This window comes from Perna viridis, chromosome 4 (assembly GCF_037379345.1).
Source record: "Perna viridis isolate PV_CMFRI_1.1 ecotype Kerala chromosome 4, ASM3737934v1, whole genome shotgun sequence".
Lineage (NCBI taxonomy): Eukaryota > Metazoa > Mollusca > Bivalvia > Mytilida > Mytilidae > Perna > Perna viridis.
In genome coordinates, this window is record NC_142448.1 from 41,212,391 (window position 1) to 41,233,607 (window position 21,217).

The 21,217-nt window shown below is 32.3% G+C and overlaps 1 protein-coding gene and 1 long non-coding RNA gene across 2 annotated transcripts in view; one reads left to right on the forward strand and one right to left on the reverse strand.

The window, feature by feature from the left end:
- The window catches only part of LOC148620102 (uncharacterized), a 117,033-nt gene that overhangs the window by 77,969 nt on the left and 17,847 nt on the right, over positions 1-21,217 (forward strand). Inside the window, exon 2 of the long non-coding RNA XR_015921726.1 lies at positions 17,724-17,782. This is a non-coding gene — a long non-coding RNA (uncharacterized LOC148620102). The remainder of the gene's footprint in view (positions 1-17,723; positions 17,783-21,217) is intronic.
- LOC148620105 (beta-1,3-galactosyltransferase 5-like) lies at positions 10,019-13,401 on the reverse strand. Its single transcript, XM_088576838.1, has 2 exons — positions 13,376-13,401; positions 10,019-10,919 (listed from the first exon to the last, which is right to left on the reverse strand). Exons 1-2 carry the CDS (start codon positions 13,399-13,401, stop codon positions 10,019-10,021), a joined length of 927 nt encoding a protein of 308 aa, XP_088432964.1.

Genomic DNA, 21,217 nt, shown 5'->3' on the forward strand with positions numbered 1-21,217 from the left:
TATATTGAGAAAATCCTTTAAGTACCATCCTGTGTAAAAATCAGGCAATGGTTGGCACCTTATATTTCTCAATTTGGTCTTTTTTGATTCAAATATATTCAGTACATCTAGAAAACAATTGCACAGCTATTTAAATTCATCCTGAAGCATCTGTAACGTAGATATATTTGAACTGCTTATATAAGGAAAAAGTGCGGGAAATTTATCAAGCCATTTGTCCGTAGTTCAACTGAATTTGACCTATCAATATCTTAAAAAGGCAAATTTTACGAACACTTTGATGGTTAATTCTGGAGGTTATCGGGTATAAATACTTGTTAATGCAATAAAATATGTTTTTTGTTCCTTCATGTGCCACTCCTTATACACATTTTTCCTGATTCTTAGACGGAGAAGTCCTTAAAGTATTATTTTAGGGTGGACTGATATGACTAGTCAATGGTTTCAAAGTCAATGCATTTATTTCTTTTCTAAGAATATATATTTCCTCTTAATCCAGTTGACATTTCCGCATTAGGGAAAGAAGAAATTTAAAGCTATTGTATTCACTTATAGCACTATGAATTATTATTTTATTTTCTATAAAGAGCATTATTAAGGAAGTCTTTAGGAATCTTGAATCCAAAGAACTTAGTGTATAGTTGATACATACATATAGAATCTTACACAGCATCAACATCGATTTAGTCAAAAAGATTTAAATTCAAATTTAAAGCAGGAAGCAAAGAGTATAAAGATCAGTGTTCATAGAAGGACAAGTGATAAAAAGATTCAGTAGAAGTCTTTGTAAGAGTCAGGCAAATTATTTAAAATGTGATACACCTCAAAAAGGCTAAATATCTGAAATCTGAATCATTGGCCAAACTGAACCACATCTGGTATTTTAGGGTCATTTTTACAATATATTTAAATAAGTAACTGAATATTATTTCAAATACACTTTAAAATGATTAATATATCAGATTCCATATCAAATTTTATTCTTTTCATTTTGTAGAAAAAATACTAGGCTTTTAATTTACCAAAAAAATAAAAGAGGGGGTAATTTTCAGCCTTTGGCTTATATAAAAACCTCTATTTTGCAAAAAAAAATCCATAATTCAATTTTCGTACAAAACTGATATTATATGGACATCTCATATTATGCTAATCAATAAACCAATTTTCAGAAAAGTTCACCGTGTAGTTTTTTTTTCTAAACGTTATAATAATAGTAGGGTAGGGCATTGTAACATTTTGTTTTTTTGGTTTGTTTTGTGTTTTTGTTTTTGTTTTATTATTTTTTTTTATATAATTAATCTTTATTGCTAAAATTATGTTAATATTCAATAAAGTTACCAAGTATCAAAGTATGATGACTTATATTGATGAAAGAACATTGCAAGGCACAGCTTGAGCCATCTATTGTTGATAAGTAATGTCACACGAATATTTTTACTTCTGAACGAAGGGGCAAACGTATATGCTTAACGTAGTTAAATGCTGGATAGAGCCATATGCTTAACAATTCTTAAAGGTTTAGAAGTTATAGAACTGGCAATGTTATTGGTTAGCCATACCGTCTCATGACAGAGGTCATTTCATATTTCAATTCTAATATTATATCTAAAGGAATCTTGATTTGCCGCAAAAGGTATCATTTCAAACGATTTGCCACCTCATAAAATATATTCCTCAATGTACCCATTTGAAACATTTAATCAATACTTCCAAAGAACAGTTTTACTGGGGCTGGCATCTTTGCTCTAGAAGTTGAACCCTGTCTTGGAGTTATTTCCCTTTAACATCAGTATCACTTTGAAGCTTGCATATTAGGAGTCATTTAAACGCTCTAGTTACTAAAATCCTTTCAATTTGGATTACCTCCCTTACCCCAGGTCTACTACCTTAAGTCAAAGCTTTGTTATTGTCTATTTCTGATGGATTGTACCTCTGTCAAAATATGAATGGCTCAAAATATTTTTGTCGGAAGTGATATATGCAGTAAGTATATGATTGCTTGTATGAAGACACTAATCATGAGCTAATGGAAGTCTCGTTTATTCTCGTATATCCAGTTGGTCGATATAAATTGTACATCATTTATATGTTGAGAATATAACGGTGCATTATCAATTACGTTAAAGTTCCTTCTCTCATGGACAAAACCTTTAATCAATTTAAGCAGCACTCCACATAAGAATCGTGCAAAATGTGATTCATGGTTCAACTTGGAAAGCCTACAAATTTTTATTTTTTATATTTTGTTTGAAATAGTAAACCTGATATTACATGTGGTTTTTCATATAACCAATGTTCATAGGAGATAAAAATTATAAAGAATGCACTATAGATTTCAAAATTAAGGGAGATAACTCTGTAAATGAAACTCAAATACAATAGAATCTATTGTATTTTCAATGTTGATTATCTTCTAAGAGCAGGAAGACATGAATGAATTATTACACATTTCACAATGTAGACCCATAAAACAACTAAATTACAAAAATAAAAAATATGTAGCCTTTTTGGGGGTGTATCACATTTTTTTCAGATTTCGCATGATTCTTACAAAGACTGCTACTAAACATTTTGTATGACATTATCAACTAAGGCCATTCCTCTTTTATACGCAACAAAGTGAATCGAGTTTTAGAATTTTGTACCATTTTTCTTCACTCTCAAACTTAAATGTGTCATGTGCACCATGTACAAGAATGGTTTTCTTCATATCAGTACATCATTACTTGTACAACACTAAAATGGTACAAACTTCCCATATAGGCCGTATACTTTCTCCCATTCCCGGTTGTCCCAATCCCAATTCCACATTGAGAATTTTCCATTTTCATAAGAATCCCATGTCCTTAGAATCTCCATTGCATTTTTCTTTATCAAATATTTACATTATTAAATTGAATCGGTTCTTCAACATTCTTCCTTTTGTTTTAAATAGAATTCAAAATATTTTTCACTTCAATAAAAACTTTAAAAACTAATTCCCCCATTCTCCCCATACACTATTTCCATACCCAATCCAAAATATATCATGGAATTGTGGGTTTACCCCATACAGGTACTACATTTAAAATCATGTTTATGTTACAAGGCAATATTGTTAGATGTACTATGCGCGGGTTTGTCTGGTTTACCGGCGCTCCATAGCGTGACGTTGATTTCCGGCTTATTCTGCGGGACGCTGATTTTAGGGCAACGAAATACAAACGTGATAGATGTAAAATGGGAGTGTAACACAAACTATGGAGAGGAGCATACTATGGAAACAGAGTTTAGCAGTGATATGTTGCGTTTTTTTTTTTTTTCACATTGTTTTGTTCAAGTTAACTAGACTGCTATTATTTATCATGATATTACATAAAACATTCGATATTTACATTCTTTTGTTGTGAGCTAATTTTACCATTCTGGTCAGCCCAAATACAAAAACACCATTTCAAAACACTGGAAAATAGGCAAAGATGATGATTAAGTTTGACCTCACTTTTTTCAACTTTTCAACAATTTCTGCAGGAGTTTTAAAACGTGATATGCACCCTTACGAAATAAACAGCAAAAATATCACAGAAATAGTTATAGCTCTCGCATCGATGCAAGGTTATTTATCACATTTAATGTCTTGTCGAATCAATTAATTGTTTTCCTGCTTTGATAGAAATATTATTTCAATTGACGTTTCAATAAAGCAATATTTTGATCTGCGATCACGAAACATTGGTTAAACTAATTCTCTTTCTATGAAGTGTATTGTTAAGAAAGTTTTCTCGAATCTGGGAACAAGCAAACTCACAACTTATACTTCATACATATAAGTGGTATCTAAGGAAGCATACATTGTGCCTAATTTCTAGAGATGGTTAAACGAAATATTAGCATGCATGCAGCCGACTGTGTAGAAGTGTTGTTTAGCACGATATTTAGAAAAAAATGTTTATGTGACGTATAAAGCAGTATAACGTCAGTATACATTGCGTTGCGTCGTAAAAAAATTTACAGAGAATAACAGAGAATTTACGTGGCAAAAAAATATACATGTGTAAAATTTAATGAGAATCGCGGAAATGTGTGAGAATGTGTCGAACTATACTTTTTTATATATTAGTCTATTTAAGTCTATATTTTTTTCAGAAACACATTATTTCCGAAAAAGATCTTGATATCGGATTTTTTTAGACTGCGTATGGAGCGTTTTGTATGAAAAAAAAACTTATGTCATCTCCCTCAATAAACTCAATTGCTGCCTTTTTATCTCCCCACTTAGATCTGATCGTTTGAATTGATGCTTTTCTGTTTTAGTGATGAGACTACCTGGCCTCCATCGAAAAAAAGATAACAATTAAGAAATAATTACAATATACCATTCTCTAAAACTTGATACGGTAGAGAAACCAACAAAAGCACAAATCTATTATGTTATATACAGAGTTGATCATGTGATTTATACAAAGTTGATCATGTGATTTCTTTATTCTTATACAATATCATTATGTGTTTCCACGAAATTAGGATCTCCATTGTTTTGGAGACTGGCAAAAATGCATGTAGATCATTTTTCATTTTTGGTAAATTCTAAAGCTTTTTAAACGAACAAATTAACATATCCTCAATTTCATTCCTGAGATATCCTTTTTTATTATATAGATAGACGTGATTTACCGAATATTCCCCAGTTATAAATAAAACCGATGATTCACACTGTGGAGTAAATTCGGTAATTTCATTCTCGCACGTTCTCCAGCCAAAACATTACAACACGAATATCAATCCGCCCGTTCACAAAATAGAAATGCAAATTGGAGGAAATCTTTATAATAAATATGATAATAAATTGGTTATCGTGAATAACCAGAATATGATCACTCGTGCCAAGAACGCATAGGCTTTCTTCGGCACTCGTGATCATGTTTTGGTTATTCACTCTTTCCATTTAATTATCCTTTTAGATATGTCGATTTTAGCAAAATATCAGATATAATTACTATTTTTCTGTGTTTACAGCATTCTCAGCATAAAAATAATGGTATCGAAAAATTGAGTAAAACATTTAATGGGGTACCCCAATACACTAAAAGCATGCATGTAAATTACAAATGGTGCAATCGAATATATTGCAGTATTGATCGGCATTTAATGTTGATTTCAAATTATAAACACAATATATCGTGATTCTATTTTTGGTTTTTTGGGGGTTTTTTTTGTGTTTTTGAATATAAGATTTGTTTCCAATTGTTGGTTATATTATGGGATATGAACCGCTTCGATGTAACAGACTTTCTAATACTCTCATAGGTATATGTTATTTACTTTATTATATTGATTTTTTTTTCTTTTATACACTAATCCCTTTCAATCAAATTTGTATGTTTTTTTTAATAATGAATTTGGTTTTATTTACTACGTTGATATTGTTCTGTTTTCAAATTTGACATCTATGGGCAAAAATTTGTAAATTGTCATCTCCTATATTGATCACTGTTATTCCAGTCATGTAAACGAACGATGCTCATATATGTTCCTTCAAACGCACAATTGACTTCATTTGAATTGGTACTGAATGTTTCCGGTCGAGGGTTAATAGATAAAAAAAACTCTCTGAGTCATGTGATAGAGCAGAATAATACCCTGGTATCTAACCAACCAAAATACGACAAATTAAATTGAAATATTGTAATAATTTGTTATCGACTTACATCAGAAGTATTTCGGAGACTCAATACAGTTATACGAATATAGCTTTAACTTTATTAGAGCTACATGTATCGTATCATCATGCCGCAATTAATGCAAAGAAGGCTAGACAGTAACATCGTGTATAAATTAATTTCTAATAATGCAATTCCCCACATCGTTCCATCATTACCTCAGTTTAAACTCGCGTTTAGGTAACAAGGCAATAACTGTTGAACAAAAACAGGACAAAACGTTGATTTGGTTTAACCCTAGTTTTTTACTTTACAAATTTCCTTTTTGAGCAGGATTTTAAAAACGATATATGTAAGCTCACGATTAACAACGGAAAAAAACTAATATCTTGGAAAAATTCTTTTTTTTTTTTCAACGTTTCAACCAATTTATCACATTCCTGTCTTTCCCATCAATTAATTGTTTTCCTGCTTTGATAGAACCATTCATTTAGTTAACGTTTTGATAAACAACAGCGATCACGAATCACCGATAAAACTTATCGATAGTTCAAGTATTCATGGACTTTCTTACGGAAATAGCAGTTTAATTGTATTTTCATTTAAAAAATGAACATGTGAAAGCACCAATCAAAAACGGGACTATCTTAAAAAAAATTTATATCAAAAACATGAGTTACAAGGAAAAAACAATAGGAAAGACAACAAATAGATTCACGCGAAGGTGAGTAAAATGGTCTCGCCATGAATTCTGATGGTGCCCTCGGGCGCACTGGGAGATTGAACAGTTCCTGCTTTCTCTAGACACCCGCCCGTTCTGCCCGACGATGTTTGTGTTCGGTAAAGAGGAAAAATTAAAGTTGAAGTTCATCAAATTGATTGGTGTCATATAAAAGTGTCATATATACACGAAGTGTTTGAATACATTTTGTGTCACTTTTAACTCATTTAATATTGTTTAAAGTCATCAACATTACAATCTAAAAGATTAAAATCCTCTAATGATTTGCTTGATTGCAAATTTTCACCAATTTTTGCCTTAAATTTGCATCATTTTTAATCGAAATATGTTATCAATGAAAACAAATGCTTTAATCACGATTCTGAGTCACTGTAATTCACGCAAGTTTTTCACGCTTTCCTATCGACATGTTTTGTTTTTCTACAGTGTAATCTAATTGTCAATATAATTTAGTGTCGCGATAGCTCTATAAGGATTGTTCAGTTCTTTATTCCCAGTCATATACAAACTCTTCTGCACACTAATTGATTTTATTCACGTCTTTGTTTGTCTGTTTTCCATGTCTGGTATTTGTCCCTGGATCACATTCTTCTGATTTTCGCCAGAATCTTGGTTCCCTTGATTACTCTTTAAAAGATTTGAACTACTCCAATATAAAACATTTACATTCTAACAACATTGTCTTTTACGGAACCAGACGTTGGTCTTTTCACAACAAATTGAGTGTAAATAATAACGTCACAATGGCATTTTGTTTATTATTATGACGTAACTTTTCTCGAAAGATTATGGAACTATGATTCATTCTTTTTTTTTTTTTTTAATGATGGGTTTTTTCCTACCATGTTCCACCTACTGCCTGATTCTTACACTTACTGACATACTGGGACTTTTTTAACTGATATAGTTTTCATCGTAATCTGTTTTTCAATGTAACAGCTCCAAATATGCCTTCTATACTTAACATTTAACTCAATACTACAAAACCTATCAAAGCATTTTGAAAGTTCAGCAGCAACTCCACTGTCAAAAAGTAATTTGTTGTCGTTAAACACAGATGTTTACTAAGAACACCAGAACGGAAGTATCGCTTAGTGAGCACTATCTAGTCGCCTTTTACGACAAGTTTAGCGCTGCAGCAGGCCTATTCTTTTAACACCCGGACCTGCACTGTTAGATAAAAATGGCTAGAAGAAACTATGTGGAATTGTCATTTTGTTATTGTTATTAACGGCCATCATTAATTTCATTGAAATATTAACGGTAAAATAACTGATCAAACGAGAAATTACACACTGCTGAGACTATTGAAAAACTTAATTTCGTCCACCTTGAGAACCGTGAAAATTAATACTTGCGAACAGTTGACTTTTTCAAAAACTGCGTAGATTAGCTGCCGAGAAAATTAATACGCTAACTTTACAGTAACTACATCGAACTTAGAACTATGGATAAGTTGATAACATGAAAAAGACATCGAAATAGACAAATACTATGTATAATAAAAATGAGAACAGCATGATGTACAATGCATTTTGCGTGATGTCTTTACAAAAATCATGAAAAATGTAAAATGAAAAAAAGGGTGAGTAAGCTATACTTGCTAACATTGGAGGTATTCGTGACAGTTTTCGTCACACAATCTCTGTTCAATAGAATGAATGCATGAACTGTTAGAAGCATGTATACATTCATAAGTACATGTATGAAACTGATGTTTAATAAAACAGTGAAGTGTCCTTGGTTAAAGATATTTATCAGATTGGTATTGAAAAATCGGAATTGAAACCCCCGTTATAAGACATGAATTCCTTTGAATTATTTTGTTAAACCTAAGATTCGCCATCTGATGTGTCTTCTAGTCTAAACAAAATACGGCACGTCCAAAAAACTATAAAAATTAAAGGATTTAATCATTCATTTTAAGTAAAAACAAGTGCTATCTTTAAAAAAAAAAGAGCCGACGCAGTAAAATTTTACTTCTAAGTTTTTACATTTCTTTCGGGAAACAACAGATGGCACGCAATTTCAAATTTTCGTCACAGTTTTTTTTTCGAACGCAATTCCAAATTTTCTGTTCCTTTTTTTTAAAGCCACTAAATTACATGTATCAGTATTTGGCCAATCGTGATTCAGAGTTGCTATCAGGTGACTGGCGATTCCATAGAAGAGCGTTCTTAAGGTAAAAGGTAAAAATCGAAACTATACCAACTGCGTCGGAAAAAAAGGAAAAAAAAATAACTTAGTTAAAGCAAGGGGAGAGGAGAACAAAATAGTTATTACCAGTCTATTGTTTTTGTTGTAACACCGCTGAACGTAGTGTCAATTCAAATTATTGTTTCAGAATCATGATGTATTAAATTCATCCAGACGTAAAAGTGGTAAACCCTTTTAACATATAAATTTTCTATATCTATTTGCAAATTATGAATGGTTTTGATTTATTAAAGAGAGACGATGCTTCCGTGAGTTCGTGATCACTATCAGAACACCTCACTCAGAGGAATTGGATTCATGTCAGTGTATCCACAGTGATGACGAAGAATTTACATAATCTACAGATTGCGACATATATATCATTTTAATCAAAATGTTAGTGTTATAATTTACCCTGATAGAACACAAATATTGTTATGATCTTCGCTCAACAAAATCAACCGAGAAATTAAAGCTACACCGCATTTGCCATTTTGTGTTCAAAGGGGCATTTATTGGTACACGAAAATGGAGAGAGAAATGGAGATTGCACAACCGCAACTTCTTAGCCAATTTCGGGATCAAAGTTGAATCCGAACATTGCCGGGATTGGCCGAGGATGTACCGATTGGGAGATTGCAGTGCAACACAAATTAGACGTCATGATGTCATGACTAATTTAATTCAAACAAGAACCGTGTGTTTTCTATTATAATAAACTGATGTACAAGAATCGGACTCAGATCATGAAATAATTACATTTTATAATAACTGATTACAAAGATAAAAACCAAAAGACGTGAAACGTAGAAACAACGAGTTTACTAATACAGAGTTGCCTGCCCTTGCGATTTCGGCGTGATGTTCACGATCTTTAACAATTAATTAATTAAGTAATTAATAGAATTAATGCTAATCCAAATTTGTAATTGAAATAAATGATAGATGAGGAAATATGATTGGGTGATTTATTGATACATGTATATGAATTAATTGCGTCTAAGTTTTACGTTATCACACTGGAATGTTTGTCTTCAGCATTTTACATCAATGTTATGTAAGCATCAAAGTAACTTGGACTGATTTTATTTCAAAAGAAAGCTTAATAGGTTTTGGTGAAATCGAATAAGATACACATGTACAAACATACAGTGTATCACTGATTTCAAGAGTCATGTCCCTTACCCTAGGTCAACCTTTTTTTTAAATACAAAGTGTAAATTCAGCTAACAGTGTTGGTGAACCGGTAACGTGGAGGATGGGCTAAAATGATTGTCATACTCAAGCAACATCCTCCTTTTCCATAAAAAAATAGATTTGTGAATTGAAGACTAAATCTTTTTCAATGTGCAATGTCAAATGATCAATTTGGTAGCCTATTTGTATGTAGAGATAGTATAGACATAAGAACAAAAATTAATCCTTTTTGTTGTATTATTTTTTAATTCTTTTGTCTTTCACATTGTTTCTCCCAAATTAGTTTCAACCATTTCGGTGAAATTCTATGTGCGGTTACCAATGACGGTCCTTTAAAAAAACAGGGGTCATTATTGTGACCTATCAAGAACCCATGGAGACCTTGTAATCTATATCCAAGTTGCTTCACGCAAAGTGCAACATACACATCTTCTAGATAGAAAAATGGAATATGTTTGGAAATATCTAAGATCTTATTTACAACGTTAATACTGGTGACGTAACCAGTCCCGGAACAAAAACCTGGGTATGTTTTTTGAGGATAGTTTCTGTAAGAAGCATACCATTTTGAAGATTTACTCCTAATGGGATGTGCCAATTGCGCACAACTACCACCAACTGATGTCTGGAGAGTTTTCCAATGTAAGTCAATCGTTCTATGGAGGTTAGGTATATTGACATACATGTCATCGTCAGTTTTCATGATGAACTGGGTTTGATTACAGTAACGACTTGTCCATTTAAACCCAAATAATGTCTTCAATGTTAGATTAGAGTATACATCGATGAAATTCCCTACAATAATATCCGCTGTGATTGAGCTTTCTTTAGCAACTTCGGGAGTCTCTATTGAATCGCCAAGTAAAAAAACGTACTTGATGGTGGCGTTTTCTTGTCGCAAATCTTTTAACCATGTATCTCGTATAGCTTTTCTCTGCATGGCATGGTTTGGTGCTGAAGATATCAGAATCAACATTTTAACAGATTTTTCTTTCGAATTGCATATATTTTCATTATTTATCAAAACATCCGGTGCATATTTGAAACAACCATAACATATGAGAGGCCGTGCTGTAGTTTCTCTTTGCAAACTGTTCTTTGTTATTCCAATCGGTGGTTGACTGAAAATTATTCTATTTCTATCACTGACAGCAGAGTTATAATTATTATTTTTATTATTGGTATTATTTTGTTTCTGAAAATAAAACGCACCGGTTTTACGGTTTTCTGTTTTCACAGATTTTATCATGGACAAAAGGGTATATGATCTGTTCATGAAATGTATAAGCTCTTTATCTAGTTCAACAAATGTTTTGTGAATATCTAAAGCTTTCATATTGTTGTACAGCAACAGTGGTATGCCGAAACCAATAAGTAAGAGGCAAGGAAGTACAAAGTTTGTCTGTAACACGGCAGAAAATGTATTGTTGATGTTCATGTTGTGACTACAAAAAAAGAACAAAAATATAGTGGAACTTGTATAAACCGTAACCTGAATAATCCGGAAATCTGTTTATTCCAGATATGCACTTTTAAAAGTCTGTAATGAGTCTCGTACATGTAGTTACACGTATTTAGTATACATGTGCACGGACTGATATTGTTATAGTATTATATTGTCAATTTTTTCAATACTTGTACAACACATTGTTAAAAAATTGAAAATACACTGCTTAACCCCAGCCATGACAACTTTGTATACCATGAATTTCCAAAGTGAAAGTACATTTTAGTTTGTTCAAATTGCATTGATCACATTAGACGACAACGATTTCACAGATTTCGAAAAATTTGTTGATGTGCAAACTTCATTAAGTTTTCTACTCTGAAAACGGGAGTTGGGGGGGGGGGCAACTTAAAGGGTCTTATTTGAAAATGTGTCAGGATGTCTTTTGATGTAACGTTATAGAAGAAATGTATGTACCATTCTAGGCCAAAAATTTGGGATCATTTGACAAGTTCAATTTAGTGTCAGTCAACGGAATTTTTTTAATCATTGATAAGATATGTACAGGTGTCAAAAGCCATTATCCCCTTAATTCATCCATAGACCTGTACAAAGGAAATCTTATTTTCTACAATGTACAATGGATAGATCAACTAATTATCCTAAAGAATCTTTGAATTGAAATTTAAAGTTTAAAACAGCTACAGTAACACACAAATCATTTACTTCTCGAAAGGGGGAAGGGGCGGTAGCTGGGATTACAATGTATGTGCTGTCAATTTTATAAGAATTACTGTGGTTTAATCACAACATGAAGTAATTTTGTTATTACGTGATGTAGTAACATCTTTACGTTATATCATTTTGTCTTAACATGATCGTTCTGTTTATTCGTCTTCGGGCTCGAGCTCCACCTGATAAATGTTTCTACTACGGTACCGAAAACATTTGCATTAAAAATACCTTTTTCTGGGCATTAAAATTTCAAATTGGCTCTGACTTGAGGCACTAGTGTATGGTAAAAATAATGAAACATTTCAGAGTATTGAATGATAGACATTACTTTACGTTTTTGGTTCCAAGTAATCAATAAAATAGCGAACAGAAGAGATCATATAATATTTGATTGTAAAAGGTGAAATTGCAATCAATCATACATGAATTGCAGGGACAATTTACCCTTGATTTTTCATTTTAAATATAAAGATGTTTTATACAGGTCGGGAACAATACCTCAACTTAGGAACTCCTGTGTAGGATCATATCCTACATATGGTGTTTTTTTTATACAACTATCAAATTAGAAAGTTAATTGGAAATGTTAACCTTTTCTTAGATGTGGAAATATTTATTGTAGTTGAAGTATATTTTCTGAAGGAGGTGTGTTTATTTTCATATTCAAAAAGTTGGAAGTTCAGAAATGTTGAGTTCTACTTAGGTCTGTACATGTAACTTTTGAAATAATATTATTCCAACTGATTATGGTTTGATTTCGTATAAGAAGATTCCCTTTCATGTAATCATTCCCTTGCATGTAATCATTCCCCTGCATGTAATCATTCCATTACATGTAATCATTCCCTTACACGTAATCATTTCTCGGCATATAATAATTCCCTTGCATGTTATATGAGGAGCATCGTTTATAACAATAAATATAAAAAGTATTAATACATTAAAACCTGTCTATACCATACACTTTTTGGAGCTCCTTTTTGTCAATCTAAATGTGTATTTACCTTGGTTGACTGGACAGATGTTTAGGCTACGATAAGTTACAATTACAATCGAAGTTTTATTTAGATTGTATATCAATGCTAATAATGTAAACAACAAAAATAAAGAATAAGATAACGGAAATTAAGAGAAAAACTTGGCATTTTCTTACTTGTTATCACATATATATGTTCAAAATGTTATAGAAAGAACTTAATGTTCAAATTTACTTTCAAGTGTGGACGGTCCTGAACTTTCCAAAGTTTCAAACTAACAGTCCTCTTGAGAAAAACCAAAAGTCCACAACAAGGGTTGTAGGTCCAGGACAAAAGTAAATACAATTTCAAAGACCCTGTGTCAGAAATTGAGGACCCTGGACCTCGAACCACCACTTATATGAGCCCCTGGACTCGTTTTAGTGAAAAAAATGGATCTTACCTGTTCTTTCTCGGAGACGAATGCATATGTAAGATTATAGCATATGTACATGAATATCATGCATGAACATTTATTGGGAGAGAAAACAAAGAGAGTTTACAAAGAATAATAGCGATTAAAATGATAGTTACAGCGGTATAATGATAAAGCTAATTAGTATAAAACTGGACGTGCCCGTTTCTAATTTCTACTAGTGTCGTTGGGTCAGGATTATTTGTACAAATAGTTATTTAACAGAGATAATCATGGTTTACATGTAATATTTGTTTGTAATGGAATTATCTTTGTTTGCAAATTAAACAAATGAACGGAAATTCTTCATGCAAAAATAAGTAGACAAAAATAAATGTACAAAAAAATGTACTAAAAATAAACTAATCGTACATTTGTACATGTATTTTTACATTGTTGTTTCCTGTGCTGTGCAAGTACATGTAATTACAAGTTATTCTTTCTATAAGGTAGTTTTTGATAGTTTTTAAAATGACAGACATTTCATAAATGTAATTAACCACATCAAGAATTGTTTATGATTGTTTAAAGGCTTCTAAGTCTAGTTCTAGTTTCACTTTTTACCGGAATTATTTGAAAACCGAAGATCGATTGGCATTTTATTGCTTACTTCTGATATCTCGAAACGCTGCATTGCACTGTCAGTGCAAAAATCTACAGTTTATTGCTGTTTATATTACTTTTCCTATGTAGAATAATATTTGCAACTTTCATATTTTTTATTCACAAAAAGATTACTTTGTTTCGATTTTAATACTGAAATCAACGGTCTGTAAACGGCAATTTTTCAGGCATTTGCAGTGACGTATCTAGACACTTTGAAAAAGAGGGATGCCAACCGGGGTTCCCCAGAAAAGGGGGCTGCTAAGATCTCAATAAGATCTGAAATTCTCAAACCCCACTTTTCACAAATACATGACTAGTATATAATATCAAAATTGTAACCACAAAACGAAATATTAAGTGTTCAAATGGAGCAAATATGTTGGATATATCGTTATCTTAATTCATGAAAAGCCCAAAATGTGAAATTTACAATGTTGTTTGCTGCAACAGGGAACTTGCTTCATACTGAGACCTCTTTTATACGGTAGGGAAATGATTTTAATGTATGTGGAACATTTGAATTGAAAATTAGTTTTTCTTGGTTTCATGATGTAGAAAATGAAATGTCTATCAAATAAATTTGCCTTTAATAAAATGCCTTAGAACAATTTAGCAGTAATACTATATTTAGTTATAAACGCGGAAATCGACTTTGAAAAGAAATTTGATTTACATACATGACGGGGCTGTATTTCAAGAAACGCATATGAATGAATTAATTGTAAAATTTGAATAAGAAATGCATAGAAAGGTTTCAAGTCAGTCCTTCAATTTCTAGCATGTCCTTGATTTAATGTCACCAATGTATTTCGCTTCACAAAGTCTTCTCATTAAAAAGAATATCTGTAATTGGGGCAATGCATTTGTAATGAATGTCATAGTTGTTATCTGTAATGAATATTATGCGACGGTTTTTTTTTTTATTTTATTTTATTTTATTTTATTTTATTTTATTTATTTTTTTTTTTTTTATTTTATTTTATTTTATTATTATTTTTTTTTGAGAACCTTGAAATGAAACATACTTACTTGAAGCTGCATGGTAATTGGGAATTAATTCCTGAAATTCTAATATGAATTGAATTAATAAAATAGATTTATTAATTTAACTTACTGAATATACATGTATTATGTGATCCTGATAAAATTAGTTTGAATATTTTACATGTATGACCTTAGGGGTGTCCATAAAGTATGACAAATGTCGATTTATCGAAAAGGAAGAACATTTTCAGGCAAGGGTTCTTCTGTGAAATACCCATTCAAGGTTAAATCTTAGACCAACACAATTATTATGTTTCTTCTCTAGTTGTGTTTCCTTATACTAAACGAAAACAAGTTGTATGACACGATTTGAAACATTCATTGCATTTCATGTTTTGTCATTTTCTCCAGCTTGTCTAGTACAAAGCAGGTGTAATCTGTCGGGGGAGGGGGTAGATATATTACTTGTCTTGTTTAGTATCGTCCATGATCAAAGTAGATGTATGGCGAACTGCTTGTGCGCCGAGTTGTCCCGTTTTTTAAAACGTTCATTGTGCAGCTTCATTGTACTCTCTCGTTGCAAGGAGAAATGCTGAGTAGTTCTGAATGGTATTTGCACAGTATATCACTTTCTCTCAGACTGGAAATGGTTCTCATGCCATAGGTCAAATTATTATAACTAAATAACAGTATTGATGACTTCATCCTCTATAGGATGACAGGGGAGGATTTAAGATGCGTGCATAGGGCAAGGGTGGATCCAGAAACTTTCAAAACGTTTCTTTTCTAGAAATGGGGTCCAGGTCATCATTCATTAATTTCTGCCTACCTTTTGAAAAAAATTCCAACAAAAAAAGGGGTATGAGATTTACATGTAACTCTCGAGACCCAACCTTCATTTCAATCAAACCTTAACTTGTATCTAATTAAATTTAGTAAACTGAGGTGTATAATCACCAACAAAACAGACCAGAAATATTCTGTAATAACAGAGAAGAAACGGTCGGAATCCTTGACCAAACTAAAGTCTCTAATCACCAACAAAATAGACCAGAAATATTCTGTAATAACAGAGAGGAAACAGTAGGAATCCTTGACCAAACTAAGGTCTCTAATCACCAACAAAATAGACCAGAAATATTCTGTAATAACACAGAGGAAACAGTAGGAATCCTTGACAAACTAAGGTGTCTAATCACCAACACAATAGACCAGAAATATTCTGTAATAACATCTTTTTAATGTTTTTATCTTTGATTCTACAATCAATTATTTGTCAGATTGGACACTAATTAGTATTTCACATGCACCTTCTTGATTTACTAAATGTTATTTGCTAATTATTTATTTGCTTGTACGGTTAATAAATAGTCACTCGCGCGGTAGAAAAAGTATGCTTTTTATTTACGTAGATCGACGATTTGAATCGAGTAAGCAATTGCCAGAGCCTAAATCTGTAAACCTGTTAGCACCTGCTACTACGTGTACCTCGTATACCGCAACATAAAATAATTCATTTAGTATACCCCACTAAAACTTAGGTCCAATTTATACACTATATGTGAGGTTAATTCCATATTATTTACGCCAATAATCGAACCCAATAAACCACTTTTCCTTCAAACTTGATATGCAGATTAATTTGCTTCGAATTAAAAAGGATCCCATTAATATAATTGACATCTAACTTATTATCAGTGCCTGTTGCATTTACCCGAATAAACCATTCACCTCCATCGAATTGTCATTTGATTGCAACAGCCATTTAAAAAAAAAAGAAAAAACACTTTGAAACTTATTTTTTAACTGTAATCCGAACTTCATAACATAAGGATTTTTTTTATATTTTGTATGGCTCAGATTTCACAAGAAATTAATACTGGAAAAATAAATGCAACATAAAAAAACATCAATTTCTGTAGCCCAATGTTATAAGTGAACCTATCATGTCTTTTGACAAGGTACCTTTACTGCTTTGAAAAACTCCAGGCCCTGTACTGAAATATACGAAATAAATCTACGATTGATGCATAAGTAACATTATTGCATGCGGTTATATGAATCTTTTCTCAGCTTTTACATTATTTACACCTCTACTTACAAGCACCAAATCATATTTGAAATAGCTAGCTGAATAAAAACGTAGTTAAATAGTCCCTCTTCTTATCAAAATTAAATGCAAATTAATAATTTCCTTAACAGCAACCAAATCAGCATATGATCGAGTGAAACCATATACGAACAACATGAAAAGCTGCAACTAACTTTCCATAATTGTATATTCCATTAAGCGCATTGAGTCTTGTCCTTCCGTTTTCTTGTAAAGCTAATTTATTTGCATTGAAGGATCCTGGGTAGTTACAACGGAAAAATTTGATGATATTTCTAACAACGTATTAATTAGTCATTGAATCTCCTTGTAAGTCCGAAAAAAACAGACGTACAGGGGCTGGTTCAGATATTTTGAATAGGTGTTCCAGATTGGTACCAGGCTATTTTCTGCACATTTTTGTCCTATATTGTTTCCACAAAAGTGGGTTCCAATGCCAAACCTACTAATAAGTCAAGGGAATTACATGCACATTTGCCTAGCTATACCCCGAAGTATTGGCTGTCGCCAGATTCGGAATACATATTGTATAACTATCAATGATACCTGAACGTGCGAAAGAAATTTTTACCTTGCTAAAATTGCCTGTACATTTACAAGTACCACTTGTTTATACCTTTAGGCACAAAAACTGAGGTTTTTTTTTTTTTTTTTTTTTTTTTTTTTTTTTTTTTTTTTTTTTTTTTTTTTTTTTTGTAATTAACGGCACGACACAAACGAAGTATAGGCTAAGATATATATAATTATCATAATAACTTATCATGGAAAACTTTGTGTTGACAAAGTTTATCTCGATTAAATGGAAGAACTTTACGGGAACGGAAGTGATTGGGAAAACTGTCTTTTGCAGTGTGAAACTATTAATTTATCAATGGCATAATCATATTACGTTGCATTGCAATGTACAAAATACACACGTTCGTTTTGTATGACGACTGAGCTTTATGAAAAAGAAATACCACAGAGGTAGTATACTACGAGCCTAAACGCCTGGGATATCAACTCTTCTATAAAGAACTAGACGATCAATCTCCTGTACAGATGTTATATTCGCCATTTCAAAACTGTACACTTCTTCCACAATCAGTATTAAACCCCGCCTCTAAATGCGTGCAGTGCAACGGAAACGACTATACGGATTTGTAATGAATCGTGCTCAAAGACCAAGCTCCATGAAGCGGCAGACGTTTGTCTCTTCACTTACTAACCGCCGCAGACAGTCTTTTCGAAATTATCGGACATCATTCAAATTAAACGTCGTTTGACAATATCGGATAAGGTCGCGTTTAATCATTTACCTTTTCCCGACTTTGCAAGATTCTGCATTTTCTTAGAGGGCTGGCTGCAGCGTCTAGAATTTGGAACGTCAGAAGGTATTCGGAACTTGCTCAAAGACATGCCTTGTGAATTTATTCTCATCCTGTAAAGAAGAGCCTATAAGCTAGCGGAGTGATATGAAATAGGTCGAGAAGCAGTTATACAGAAGGCCAATGAAGCAGATTGATTCACTGTTACTCAGCAATCAAAAATGAATATTGTATTCTGATACATCAATAGAATAAAACTTGACGCATGAAATGTAGTGGACAATATCTTGTCTATGAAATCCCTTTTCATTATTCCTACTCTGCGATACATTTTCGTTTACTGGAAACAAATAATGGTGTGAACTTTTTATATTGGGGTCATTTAAAAACTGTAGGGAATTCATATACGTCTGAAGTTGTGATTTTCCCCCAATCCTCGAGTTTTCCTCAAATTTCCAATTTCAAGCAATCTGATTGTACTTCAGTTCAGGAAATATTTCAGGAAATCCTCGATTTAAGATTTTACAAGAATACAGACTGAGGTCTGATCACCTGAGTTTTTCTAATGATCTACTGGCCGGTATTCATGTTGCTTATATTTGTTCATGATGTTTATATGCCATTTCCTTGTTAAAGACAGAATAGAAATTCAACTTCACTAATGAGCTAATAAAACTCTCAGCTGGAGATTTGATCATATTATTTTATTAGACAGGACTGCCACAGAGTTTTCAAATCGTTCAGACGTTGTAATTGGTATTTTTATGGTCAGGATTAAAAAAAAAGCACGTTTATGTAATTTGATGACACATTTACACTAAATGTGTAACCGTCTAGAAAATTATTCATTAACAGAATTCACTTTGTATCACAGATAAGGTCAATCATGTGAGAAAATGATTACTACTGTCGCATAAAAGCTGTCCTTAAATTCATTTCTACTGTCGACAATTGCCCTTTTGTACTTTCACTGACGTTGAGTTTTTGTATTTAATAGAATGCGAAACGGAAAAAGACATTTTGATTCAGATGAGATCAGAAATTAATCGTCTTTCTAATGTGGTGAAAGGAAAATAGAATCAAAATATTCCAGCCGAGAATTGGCAATATGGGGAATAGTAATTAACCATTACTTTCGACATTTTACGACCCAATTATCCATTCTAGGTAGCATAACAATAAATACTTCTTTTTTTTTACTTTTATAGAGAGATATAGATTTTAATATAAAACAGGTGTTCCTTGTACGGTGACGAAGTTGAACACGTAGAAATATTTTACAATCTTTTTGTCACCACCTCTCCTCTCTTGTCGCCTTTTCCAGACCTCTTGATGGTTCATTTAATTTTGTGACGTTTCTTGACACTTTCCGTTGCTACTTAGCGAGACCGGTATATACCTAGTTTTTGTACTTCAGATTTTATGACTAAAGCCGGAAAGGCAAACCCTTGTGGCATATCATAAACGAAAAAAGTGTCTTAAAGATAGTTACGTATTTTAAATAATTATTGAAGACCATATAAAATGCCTTTTAGTGAAGAAGTTATGTACATACTGAACTTAATTTGAGCTCTGCAAGACGTGACTTCATTCAGACTAAAATCATGCTACTAGTGCCCCAAGCTGTGACTGAAATTCACATTAAATAACGTGATGAGGAATTCGTCTTCTATAATTACAGTTTGACGAGAATTCACTTTATTTTATTGAATTACAATACTTGTTTTCTAAAACGAGTCTGCAAACCGTAAAAGTGAACAATTATTAATGGGATTTACGACACAAGAGTTTGGTAATAGTAACTATAGTATAACTACGGAAGCCAGTTAGCTATTTGACCTTTATACATATAATGAGTATAACATTGCAAACAGTACGATAAAGGAAGAAAGAACAGTTGTAGGATTACTCTTCCCAGTGACGGATCCAGGGAGGGGAGGGACCGCCCCCTTAGAAAAAACAATTGTTGAAAAAGTGTGTTAAATCATGTAAAAAAACACTTACTTCGAGATCCTCACCGGTGATCCTGTCAATAATTTTGTTTGCCCCCCTCCCACTAAACTAAAACTCTGGATCCGCCACTGTTTCCAATACATACAAGGTTTACAACATTTCCTAGTATGCAACCATTTGTTTTTGGTAACCCTTTAGTGAAGTTTTAATATGAACCTACAGAAATTGTATATCGGTTGAATATTAATTATTAAAATAATAATTGTAATTGTTAATGTATTCTTTTCAGTGATTAAAGATAAAAATGTCCAAATCCATGAAGGCTGAAGAATACAGTTTTTATAAAGATCGCTTAATAGGACATTCCTAGAACTACGCTTTCCTTATAATGCTGATAGCATCGTTCAATTTAGTAAATAATGATTATCAAGGCTAGCAAATTTATGTGTGTTAGACCGCTTGGTTCCTAATGAGTCTTTAATTAAATAATGTCCTGCGATTCCTTCCATTACCAAAGTGAACGAGTGGGAAAGACAGTAAATATGTTTTTTACGTTCAAAAAGGTTGTGCACTGAAGCACTATTATATCATATTTGGTGTTCATGTAGCAATGCATTTGATGACTTTGTCAAATACTTAATTAAAAGTTGATGTAAGGCTCAGATCAAAATATTGTTCGCAAATGTCTGGTACGGGAAAAAAAAGCTGTGTTTAAACCGATATTATTTAAGAAAAAAAATATATAGTTTCTACATTTTCTGTCGGACTTTCTCTTTTACAGTAACATATTAGCTGTAGTGATGGGCTTAGTTTACATGTAACAAATGGTCCTTGATCGATAGATGAAGAACTATATTACTGTTGCCGCAT